Raw genomic sequence first — 12,656 nt, 5'->3', positions numbered from 1 at the left:
CGGTTACGCAATGAAATCCCGCGAAATATCGTTCGGGGGTCAAAGTCGAGGAGAGAGTTGGCAACAGTGAGAGCTTGCGAGCTTGCGAGCGCGCGCAGGGCTACCGATAGTTTCTATTTTCTGGTTAAACATCGCGCGCCGCCGGCCCGTAATACTTCGCGGAACGAAAACAGCCCGGTAAACATTCCGCCGGCGGTCCATATAAATAAACCGAGGCAAACACCGCGGTTAGCACATTTAAACAATGCGAAGTCACCACACAAATCAATCCCCAAAGCGATTATAAATTCCACCGTGGCCCTATACATCGTTCCCATCGCTCCCTGCGGTTCTACGAACTCCATTCTTCACCCCGAGTCGTCCCCGATTCGCATGAAATTCCATCCAAGCGATCGGGACGAGTATAGAACGCTGGGAGCATTTTCAATTCAAATCTCCCGCCCTTTACGTTCGAATTGTGACGGGAAAGTGGGCTGTCTGCCTTTGTCAATTCATCCCAAAAGAAATTTTAACGGTTCAGTGCAATACCTCACCTTATGGAACCTAACATTGGGAGACCTGATGGCAGACCTAACTTTGGGTGACCTGCTGACAGGTCGAATATTGGAAACCCCACTGGGAAATCTAAATTTGGATCACATTTGACAGACCTAAAATTGGGAATCCTGCAGGTATGCCTAACTTTGGAAAACATTTGGGAAAACCTAATTTTTGAAGAGCTTCTCGCAGAAATAACATTAGGAGACTTACTGGCAGGTCTAACATTGGTAAATCAACCTTGAAATCTAAATTGTGGGGCAGGATGGCAGACCTAACGTTGGGAGACCTAATGGTAGACCTAGCATTGGGAGACCTGACGGCGCACCTAACATTGGGAGACCTGCAGGTAGGTCTAACATTGGTAAGCCTTTAGGGGAACCTAAATTCAGAATCAGGTTAACAGACCTAACTTTGGGAAGACCACAGGCATGCCTAACATTGGGAGACCTGCAGGTAGGTCTAACATTGGGAGACCTGCAGATAGGTCTAACATTGGGAGACCTGCAGATAGGTCTAACATTGGGAGACCTTCAGATAGGTCTAACATTGGTAAGTCTTTTGGGGAACCTAAATTCAGGATCAGGTTACCAGACCTAACATTGGGAAGACCACAGGCATGCCTAACATTGGGAGACCTGCAGGTAGGTCTAACATTGGGAGACCTGTAGGTAGGTCTAACATTGGTAAGTCTTTAGGGGAACCTAAATTCAGGATCAGGTTACCAGACCTAACATTGGGAGACCTGTTGGTACACAATTCATCCAAAAGTACTTCCTCACGATTTTTAAGGAACTTTCGCCCACTTGGTCTACAAAATGGAGGAAAAATTCCAATTCAAATTTACGTATTACTACACGTGGCTATGTGGGAATGAAATAATTGTTTCAATTAATTTTGTTCGTAGAATGTAAAAAAAGAGAAAAATTGGAGAAAATCGATCCCGAGTCCCCTAATTGGCCACGTGCCCCGGAACCCCTCGGGAACGGACTGCCTTGACCCGAGTACGTGACTCGTCGCGAAAACCGCGCGAATTTCAAACGGCCGAGGAGCATCGCCGGCGAAAAATTTCCTAGAAGAGGATGTCGAGGCTGCCCGGTCAAAAATCTGCGGGGTTTTCCAAGAATTCGCGAGGCTGCCGGCCCGCAGCTATAAATCGTATTCAACAGTCGATTCAGTCGAGGTCGATTTCACCTCGTGCTACAAAAAAAAAAAAAACCGTTCGAACTCGATTCGCGATCGACTGCACAACGTCGACGGCACAAGAACAAATAACAAAAAATTCAAACAATTTCATTGGAATGCTCGGACCGAGTTTTGGATTACAAGACGGAGTTATTATAGTTGCTTCGGTCAGTTTCTCTTCAGTTTGCAACTAAACTAAAACCGGGCGCCGGAAAACGCCAATATTCTCGACGTGTGAAACACGAAGGTATCAACAATAGAAATAGAGTGCTTCCACATTTTGTAAAATTGAAATTAACGAAGACGTTCCGAAGCTTGCTTCCTGCAGACCTATTCGATGTTATGGCAACCCACGATCTGTTGCAGCAGTAAATCTGAGGCGCCAACATGATTTCAAGAGCCTCTTCATAAATCAGTCCAAAGTGTAATGGAATACTTTGATAAAATGTTATCTCTCACATTTTTTCATTTTATACTAAATTCTCTCCCAATGTTCAAACTGTTCCAAATTCAATATCTAATAAGTAATAATTGTTCGACAGGCTATGTTATAAAAATTAAAATTAATATTGCAAAAATTTGCAAATACCACGAATGCATACAAAGTAAATATTTCCTACAAATGATTTTACACACTGGAAGTTGACTTGCCGTTAGAAATAAACTATTTGTCAAACGTAAACGTTCCGAACTGTATAAATTTGCAAATTTACCACGAATGCATATTAACCTAGTCACGAGTGCATGCCATCAGAATAGCATTTCTCTGAGTCACCAGAACCGCTGACAAATCTATTATCAGTCCACGTTTCGTCACTTTCGATCGGCCCACCGATGGTCATGATACTGAAATGGACGATAATGACTCAGCTGCGTGCGCGAAAATGTTAATTCGATTCGTGACGTCGCTTCCGGCGGGATTGAAGACGATGACGTGGTGCTAACCGGCGCCGATAATCAAATTTTCATCGTGGGAGCCGAGCGACAAATTAATCAAACGATCCACGCTGATAAATATTCATAGATCCCGGGAAAAAGCTCGACGTGAGATCGATTGTAACTGGGACGACGATTCTACGAATCGAAAATGTTATGTCAACAAAATATTACATCGAGGTTTATTTCAAGATTAAGTCACTGCAGACTTATTTTAATTATTTATATCAATATAGAAATCCGGGTTCGATCTGTCTTTTCAAATAAAATTTCGTATAAACGACTGAATCATTTTTGGTCCTATCTGGTGGAACAGACTTTCAGGGAATTATGTGAATTATGAAAATTGAGATTTCGCTGGCTGTTGGAGTGGAGCTGATCGTTTATGCACCGAGGCGTTGTAGGCTACATTGAGTGGCCTAAGCACAGCTTCTGTCGGAGCAGAGGCCTCCGAAGGAGGTGTATCAGCTTCCCGAGAACTGCCGGCATCAATCTTCCCTAAACACTTCACCCTGAAGAGCCATCAGGCTTTCCCACCTCTCGGAAGATCTCCCAGAAACGTTGAACTGGCCGCGGAACGCGACTATTCACTCGGAAACGAGAGCAGCCGCGAAAAAGGCGGAGAAAATGAGTATCCACATCGTGGACCACGTTGAACCTACCTTGAGGGAGGCCATGTCGGACACGGATCGATGCGTCTGAATGGTTTCCAACTGGTCTAAACACCAGTCCAGCTCCTCCATCGTTTCCACGGCTAGCTTCTGGTAGTTCTCCTCTGAAAAGCGAAAGGAAACGGAGACGTTAGACGGTGTTTGCCTCAGAAAAGAGATCCCCGTATCATAGAAAGGGTTTAGACGGTCTTTTCAGTTAATAGAAAATAGTACTGCCTGGTTTTCAACTTTTTATAGTGCCTCGATCAACCCCTAAACACGACGTGTGCCAAAAAGAACAGCTACATAGTTTTAAACGAGTTTGAGAGAGTTTGATGATTTTTTTATATTAAGAGGAGTGACCCCATGGCTTGGACCTTTTTACAGGGTCTTCCTGGACCCTTAAAGATAACGAATGTCAAATTTTATGGCAAAGGAACGATTAACCCCTGAACATGCTGCGTGCCAAAAAGAACAGCTATTTAGGTTTAAACGAGTTTGAGAGAGTTTGACGAATTTTCTCTAATAAGAGGAGCGACCCCATGGCTTGGACCTTTTTACAGGGTCTTCGGGGACCCTTAAAGATGACGTACGTAAAATTTTATGGCGAAAGAACGAATATATTCGAAGTGACATCGATTTATTTCTACCTATGTTTTGAAAGAGTCCATTTAGGTTTGGACAAGTTGGAGACGGTTTGGGCAGGATTGGAAAAGTTTGAATCGGTTTGAAATGGTCTGATGGTTGAGGAACGGGAAAAGAAATGTTTGGCGGTCGTATAGCGGGGATTTCAGAGCACCGACATGTCGCAACAGGCTCCGAAGAATAAGAGGATCGTCGTCGTGCAGTGAGATGCGCAGATGGTATTACATTAGTGCTCGCTAATTGAATCTCTGGCGTCGGTGAGCAGGTAGAGGATGTCTAGGTAATCTTTACAGAGCGCTGAGAACGGATGGCAGAACGTTTCCGAGCCCCGGGCAACCGCGGTGGATTGTTTAACTGAAAACCGCGCGTGCAGGCGGTGTGGTATAAGCTGGCTCGAGATACAAGTACCTATCTCCCGTTCTGGAATCGGTCTCCTGTATGATTTTCATTCTACCGAGACTCAACAATGCTGCCTGTGCAGCGTAACGTGTGTCTTTTTCGTGGAACGAATTGTTTTGAAAAATTGTAGCCTAGAAAGTATGTTTAGAAGGGGTGCAAAGCAAAATAGAAGTTTTCGTAATTTTTATCGTGATGTTGTCAATAATGGTTTTTCAGAGAAACAAAAATTTTTTTATGATAAACCAAGGATTCCCGATTAATATAAGAAAAGTTTCAAGTCCATCGGACATAAAGTTTCTGAGATAAAAAATGTTAAACATAGCATGTTTTTTGGGGGGAAGTAAGAAAGTATTGCAAAGTTCATAAGTCTGTGATTTATAAACAAACTAAAAATGAGCATACTCATGACTTAAACCCCCCTTAATTTTGCATATACTACGTCATAGTACATTTTTTAGAAAAATTCTTAAATGTTTACTGCAAAAACCAGACCTTTTTGTTGTATCTGCTTATGTAGGGACTACTGGATGCGATGTTATTAAAGTTCCTGTATTTTACAAACAAATTCGAAACCAGCAGAACGATGACATAAACCTCCTCCAAATTTGTATGGACTACGCCATAGTTCGTTTCTATAGAAATCTTTGGAGGTTTTGTGCAAAAGAACGACCTCTCTATTTCGCAGCACCGGTGAATTTAGTTTGTCAAACAGACGGCAAGGAACAAGTTCGCATTGATATTACAACTTTCCGTGTTTGAAAAGCCGTTCTTTGAAGTAGTGATACAGGATAAGCAGAGATTACACAGCCAGGAAGACTGCCACGAAGGTTCAAATTTTTAATGAACACTCTCGAAAATGATCTCGTCCCGGTGAAAGGTCAAAAGATCCCGCCTCAATGGGAGAACTTATTAGAGCGTCAAGGAGATTATCAGGAGTGGGCGAAAGTAACGGAAAACATGAAACCCTGCGGAAGATGGAAGGTTGCATAAACGTGAGCCAACAGAACGTTCAAACGGAAAACAAGAATACAGGAGGCAGATTGACGTCAGAATGTTGATAGGCACGTGACTTCGGCTGTACGAAAGTTACAAATACTCCCGCAGCTAATTTCCCAGCACAAACTCAACGAACACCATCCCACTGAAGATCAAACACGAAAACCCAATTTGGAAAAACAAACGAAAACCTACAGAACCACCTTTTCACTCCAAAAATTAAATTTTTTGAAAATTCAAACGTTCAAGTGGATTCGAGAAACCGGAGAAATGCGAAAATAATTTTTCCTCCAATTTTACAGGTTCTAGGTTTGTTCTGGCATGACTGAATGGAATCAAAAATTTACCTCCAGGCGCCAAAATCCGGGGCTGCGGTGTGCTGCTGCCCTGCGCGCTGTTACTCCTTCGTGATCTGCAAACAAACGTTCAAATTATTCACGGTCCACTTGTCTAACAATTTAATCAAATAATAAATTAGAAAGACCAAAAATTTTGAACAGTCTCCTAAATGATTAAGTAATTTTTTAAAAATGAAAACGTCGACGAATACTCACTTGTTCGTGGGCACATTAGTGAGCGACACGAAGTTGTTCCTGACCGAGCGCAAGGACGCAAGGATTTGCGCGAAAGGCGTGACGATGAGGTCCTCGCCATGGCTGTAAATAGAGGAGACATAGTTAGCGCATCGTGTTCCGTCGTCGTCGCAGATGAACAGGCGTAGAGGGTGATAAACTGTTGGAAAGGGGCGGGGAAAGGGGGAGGGACGGGGCGGAGCGGGGCGGAGCGGGGTGGGCGGGGCGAGGTGGGCGGGGCGCAGGATATTGAGACTGCAACGAACTTTTCTCTACTTGATGTTTCGAAAGCTGCCCTCTACCGACATGCAAGCGTGGCGTTACAAAGTTGCAAACTGTACGCCGTCTCAGTTTCTCCGGCAACGGGATCCTCTGTTGCGCAACATTATGCAGTTACCGTGACTGCCCGAGCGGAATTCAAGTCGCGCCTACGACTCGAAAGGAATTTCCAATAGCACGTGTCACTGCTTCTTCGCAAAACGGTAAATGGAATTGTTCCGCGAATACCTTATAGCATATTCAATTGTTCCGGGGTCGCGTGGGTTCGCCGAGTGAGGTGGTGCGCATGCCTGGGAAAGGGGAGGGGAGGGGAGTGGACACGCCCACTGGGCAGTAGTTGTCAATTGGGGATTTTATGTTCTACGGTAATTTAAATGTGTGAGGAATTTTCAATTGTGGATTTTTTTGCGAATTTGTGAGAGTGCTGTCCAACAGAGCAGTGCTCGCTAATGGCAGTGGTTCTCAAACAGTTCGTCGAGGAAAACTGTTTTTGCCCAGGAAGACAGTGAACGTTAAAAAGAGCAGCAGTTAATCAAGAAAATAATGAAGGAGGCAAACAATTACGGTCGTTAAAAGAGACAGTGGCTCTCAAACAGGTCAATGGTTGTCGATAAAGTAATTGTCGTCGAAGGAGACGGTGGATACCAAGAAAAACGGCGGTTATGCAAGAAATCGATGAATGGGAGAAAGAATGATGGTTGTAAAAAAGGACAGTGGTTCTCAGAGCAAACAGTGGTTCTCCGGAAGGCCAATGTTTGTCCAACGGGACAGTGGACGTCGAAATGAACGGTGATGGAGGAAACAGTGGTTGTCAAAGCAATCGATGAATATCAACAGTAACAGGGAACGCAGTGGTTGTCAAACAGGACAATGTTTTTCGGGAACGTAGACAAAATTAGAGTTCACATTGACATCTGGGTGCCTGCTGTGCTCTTCCCAAACTAGTTTCCTATTAATACCTGTTCTTAAACTGTCCGGAATAGTTAGGACGGTCACGGATCTAATTTTGGGACGACTTCGAGCCGAAAAAGATATTTCTGTTTATAAACTAGGCGAAATTAATTGGCTTCGCGTTCGATCACGTATTCCTCGCGGTAACCAGAATTCGAAAATTTTCTTTACGAAGATTACACCAGAATGGATTCCTCGTATTTAAGAAACTTTCCCAGCCTTTTCCCATCAGCCTCGGAGTTTTCTACATTATTCAGAAATCGATATTCGTTCCCAGAAACAAGGTGGCCAAGTAATTCCTTCGACAAGCCGAGAAATACGTTCGGGTAGAATCGCTGGAGGAAACAGTAATTTTCACATGGAAATGACGGGCCTCTGGTTTATTAAATCCTTCACGGTATTTATTAATAATTCAATCATCCACGGGATCCAGAAATTCGGCTGCAAACAGAACGCGAATTGGAGATCTTGTTAAATAATTTATTATTCGCCCGAGGAGAATTATCCGGGACGAGCCCGGCGAATCGATTATCGGAATTTATCCGAGCTCTCATATCCGGATTACGAATTGTATGCTTTTCGCGAATTTAATAAGGGAAACGCGACAAGCAGCGTTGACGTAGCTCCTAATTAACAAAATACATCACGACCGAGCTCGTCCGTTCTAATTAATAAAATGTAGTTAGAGAAACTCGAGAAATAAACTGAATTTTCTCTTTGAGAAATAAACTGGACCTCAGAAATATTCGGTCACCGACAATCTCCAAGTCGCTTTCATACTAAATCGAGACGGAGACTGTGATATGGGAAACTCGATATGGCGGAAATTGCTTTTCCACGTAGTGATTTTTATGATATTTTAAAAGTCAATAAGAAGCGCATGAAAATATGAAACGCGTATCGGACGTGGGCGCAGCAAAATGAAAGTATAGAAATTGATTTAGAATATTTCGAAGGAAAAGATAAATATGGAGCGTATTCAAATGATTTAAAAATTCTTTGATGGAAAGAGTGATAAAATACTGAAGTGCCACGTGCACTGAGAATTAAATAACGCTTAAATTAATACTGTGGGATATATGTAATATTATGGAATTATAAGGATAGGAAATTATTTATTAACATACTTTTGATACAGATTGTGGAGTTTCAAAAGGAATTACGAATTTAATTATAAGTTTTGCAGTTGCGTTGTGCAATGGCGGGTAAGGAAAGGTATTTAGTAAAGAATTTTTCCCCGAATTCATCGAATTCCCAGACTTCCCTATTGCGCTCGTTTGCGTTTGCACGTTCGACGTTATAATATCAAGAGATTGCGCGCGGAATCCACTCTAATCGTATCACATGCTCCCGCGGTGTGTAATAAATGATTCTGCGAGGTTCCAGTAAAATTGCCGTAAGGTCATAGGTCACACGGACGTTTACGGGTCACCGGAGCGTCGCTAATCGACATATTATCCTAACGCTGTCATTGATATTCACGGATTAATTAACCTACCCTCGTTACTTAACGATTTGCGCGTCCGCTAATGATCGACGTGCACTGCACCCGAAAATTCCCTCCAATCATCGCCCGATGACCGCAGACGACCAGGCAATCTGGCTCGATATCCGAGCAATTTCAGGAATTAATTAATATTCCAGAAACTACTGCGACTTTTGCACTAAAAATTTTTGTACGTAGTCCTTAAATATTCGTAAATGATCTTACAAAATTTCAAAATTTTATCTTTATTGGTTCTGTTTAAAAAAAATTATCAATCATCGCCTTATTCCCCAATCATTAAAAGTACCTATTGAATTTCGTCGTTTGTGAATTAATTAATATCTCTTGAGTTACTGTGACTTTTGCAATGAGAATTTTTGTGAACAGTCCTTAAACATTGATAAACAATACCACAAAATTACGAAATCGTATGTTATTTACTTTTGTTTAAAAAAATTTTCAACAATCGCCTTGCTGCTCCATCGTTAATCTTGAATTGCTTCTTTTTCATAAATTGATCGGAGTTATTTTGACAATGAAAATTTATATTCCGTGTCTTTAATTTAACGCTAACTGTACGGTTTTTGTTCCGTTGCGTTTCCATTTCCATGGAAAATCGTTTTATTCGGAATATTGAGATACATCCTTTCGTATTTTTGTTGAACTTTAAATCCTGGGAATTATTCAACTGTAATCCCGCGCCGTGAATTAGGGGAATTGCATGGCAAAAATCGCTTTAAAATCGCGCTGCTCGCTGGGCTCGAATGGCCGATTGCTTTCGTCGAAACAGAGACACGTCCGTCCCATTAAAACCGCCAACGGAGAATTCCGATTCATCCGACGGGAAAGCGAATAGAACACGGGACGCGTAGCGTTTCAGAAAACGTCGAACGTATTCCTCGTTATTTATAATTCAAACACTGGTGTTCATAAATTTCGCCTGCACCGAAAAACGTTCCACAATTTCGCCTTTCGTTCAAAATTTCATGCAGGAAATTAAAAATATTTCGCCGTGGTAATTTTGCACAGAAAAGTGTTCAGGGAAAAATTAATTGCAAGAATGGATCTCTAAGAATTCTGGCTCTCAAGATTCTTTGATGGTAGATTCTCATTGAAACCGCGATCTCTTTGTTGCTGGAACAGAGACGGACCGAAAAAGGGAGAATGGACGGAAGTCGACTATTACAAATTAGGGAAAAGCCCGAATATCATTGACGCACGAGACCCGCGTCATCGTCGCGCAAAATGGGAATCGTTCCCGGGAATTTCATATTCACCATGCGAATTTCGACGGGCAAAAACCGGGATGCTGTTCGCCCGTGATGAGAATTTCAATGCGGTCCGGTCCCCGTCTCGTGTACACTGAATTAACATCCTTATTAAACGTTTTCAAAGCGTGTGGAAATTCGATGTGCATGAACGGAAATTTTCAAAGGGCATTAAACGAGCTATTGAAATTTTTATTCCGTCTTAACGGCGATCTGGTTACTAAATGGAAGGAATTATTTAACCATTTAAAATGATGCAATAAAATTCGATGCTCGAATACAAAAGAGATTGTAACGGTTTAGTGCAATACCTAACCTTACGAAGCCTAACATTGGGAGACCTCATGGCAGACCTAACTTTGGGAGACCTGTTGACAGGTCAAATATTGGAAACCCCACTAGGAAATCTAAATTTGGATTACATTTGACAGACCTAAAATTGGGAAACCTGCAGGTATGCCTAACATTGAGAAACATTTGGGAAAACCTAACTTTTGAAGAACTTCTCGCAGAAATAATATTGGGAGACTTACTGGCAGGTCTAACATTGGAAAATGAACATTGAAATCTAAATTGTGGGTTAGGGATGGCAGACCTAACGTTGGGAAACCTAATGGTAGACCTAGCATTGGAAGACCTGCCGGCGCACCTAACATTGGGAAACCTGCAGATTGGTAAGCCTTTTGGGGAACCTAAATTCAGAATCAGGTTACCAGACCTAACATTGGGAAAACCGCAGGCATGCTTAACATTGGGAATACCAAAGGCATGCCTAACATTGGGAAGACCACAGGTATGCCTAAAGTTGGGGGACCTACTGGTAGACCTACCATTGGGAGACCTGACGGCGCACCTAACATTGGGAGACCTGCAGATAGGTCTAACATTGGTAAGTCTTTTGGGGAACCTAAATTCAGAATCAGGTTACCAGACCTAACATTAGGAAGGCCACAGGCATGCCTAACATTGGGAAGACCACAGGCATCACTAACATTAGGAGAACCACAAGCATGCCTAACATTGGGAGACCTGTTGGTACACCTAACTGTGGGAGATCTACTTCCATAAAATATGAAACTGTAGTGCTCTGAATCGGTGTAAATATTATCCACAAACATTGCAGGACTTCGTACGCCAAAAATGATTTATATCAATCAAGATTATAATTTTGTATTGAGTGTGTTAAACGAATTTTTCCTTCGAACAAATTCGATCCTGCAACCGACGTTTCATCGAAATCGCAAATGCCCGTCACGGTAGTCGTAACCCCGTATGAAATTGCGTTTCAAGGCTGCACCACTGTTGCCACCGAAAAACAAAAATTAAGCGCCCGCTGAATCGCCGTCTAACGAAAGCGTAATCAGCAAATTGACTGCAATTTCCTAGCTATTCAGCCGGGATTGGATATCAAATTTTCTTTCCCTCCTACAATATGCCAGGTATAGTATCGACCTTATCCTCTCTCCTGAACAAACACCATTTATTATCCGTTGAAAGCTGTTCTTCTTTTTTCCCCCGGAATCTTTAATGCTATTCGTTGACAAACAAGCCCGAAATAAAATTTAATTAAACGCCGAACGGATGCGTGCGGTTAAGTCCGACAACGAACTGCCATTTTCCGTAGGAACACTGCCACACACGCTTTTAATTGTGTTTGTTTTTCAACAAGTGAAAACTCCCGGCCTCGTAAATAACGTCCCTGGAAAACTGTAAATGAGTTCCTGGCCCCGTTCCAAAACGCGGACTTATTTCCACCGAACTATTCATTATGCAGATGCATCAAACCGATAAACACTAATAAATGTTACCCATGAACGAGTGCCTTGAACGTCCGCCAATTATCGTTATTGCGGAACACTCTGCGCACTATAATTAACCATTCCCTCCAAAAATGCATCCGTCATGCATGAAAACCAAAAAGTATCCATTAGATGCTGACCTCGAGGTCCAGTGGACCGATTGACTTCAAACTTTTTGTACACCTTCTATGTACCTCTCGCTGTAATTGGTACCGCTGTTAAAAAATTAAATCGAAAATTTTTGCAAATGGCGACGTCTTTTATAGAAAATGTCACTTTCGTTCCTCCATTTCTACTAAAAAGACTGTAACAGTAAAACAAAAAATTATTTCAGTATATTTTTGATACTGAGTTACAGCGACTGGTTCACAGAATGTACACCCAAAAATTTGAACTCGATCGATCAAGTGGACGTCGAGTACCACGATCTCAAATTCGATAAACAGAGCATCAACGAAAACGTAGTACACCTCGAGTTTCGCAATAAATTCGTTACGAAGCCCATTCGTAGAAGCTTGTTTTTAAAGAAAACAACCGATTCTAACGCAATCGCCAATTAATTAATCAGCCGCAGTATCGCCCGATAGTGATCTACCGTTCAAGAACCGTCCATCAAGTTTTATCGTTCGACCTCCGTGATCAACACTCGGCACCTCATCAGTCAGTAGTTATCTGAATCACACTCGAATCCGTTCCCAGAAGCGTATCACGATCGTCGATCTGGATCGACAGAAATCCAGGAAAAAATTGACCGGCGTCTAAAAATGGAACAGGTGATTCTGGGAAGCGTCTCGCGATCGATCGAGAAAAGATCAACGAAAATCTGAGGCGGCGAACAAACCCTCGTTAGACGCAATTTACCGCTCGCTCGGGGCGGTCTGGAGGATCCTCGACAATTACTTAAACTGGCCGACTGATCGTCGACCTCGATTCCTCAGCCCTCGACAATCATC

General features: G+C 42.5%; 2 protein-coding genes across 17 annotated transcripts in view; both read right to left on the bottom strand.

The window, feature by feature from the left end:
• The window catches only part of Dnc (phosphodiesterase dunce), a 385,323-nt gene that overhangs the window by 41,387 nt on the left and 331,280 nt on the right, over positions 1-12,656 (bottom strand). For all 16 annotated transcript variants that reach the window (XM_076796809.1, XM_076796815.1, XM_076796817.1 and 13 more), the window contains 3 exons: positions 5,903-6,004; positions 5,696-5,760; positions 3,321-3,433 (listed from right to left, as the gene is read on the bottom strand). In XM_076796809.1, the coding sequence (XP_076652924.1) occupies positions 3,321-3,433; positions 5,696-5,760; positions 5,903-6,004 (280 nt within the window). The remainder of the gene's footprint in view (positions 1-3,320; positions 3,434-5,695; positions 5,761-5,902; positions 6,005-12,656) is intronic.
• LOC143359125 (uncharacterized) lies at positions 8,212-12,655 on the bottom strand. The gene is made up of 3 exons (XM_076796843.1): positions 10,773-12,655; positions 10,515-10,568; positions 8,212-10,272 (listed from the first exon to the last, which is right to left on the bottom strand). Exons 1-3 carry the CDS (start codon positions 11,020-11,022, stop codon positions 10,247-10,249), a joined length of 330 nt encoding a protein of 109 aa, XP_076652958.1. The 5' UTR covers positions 11,023-12,655; the 3' UTR covers positions 8,212-10,246.

This window comes from Halictus rubicundus, chromosome 11 (assembly GCF_050948215.1).
Source record: "Halictus rubicundus isolate RS-2024b chromosome 11, iyHalRubi1_principal, whole genome shotgun sequence".
NCBI lineage: Eukaryota > Metazoa > Arthropoda > Insecta > Hymenoptera > Halictidae > Halictus > Halictus rubicundus.
The sequence above is the reverse complement of the archived record's forward strand: the minus strand, read 5'-3'. Positions and strand labels throughout refer to the sequence as shown.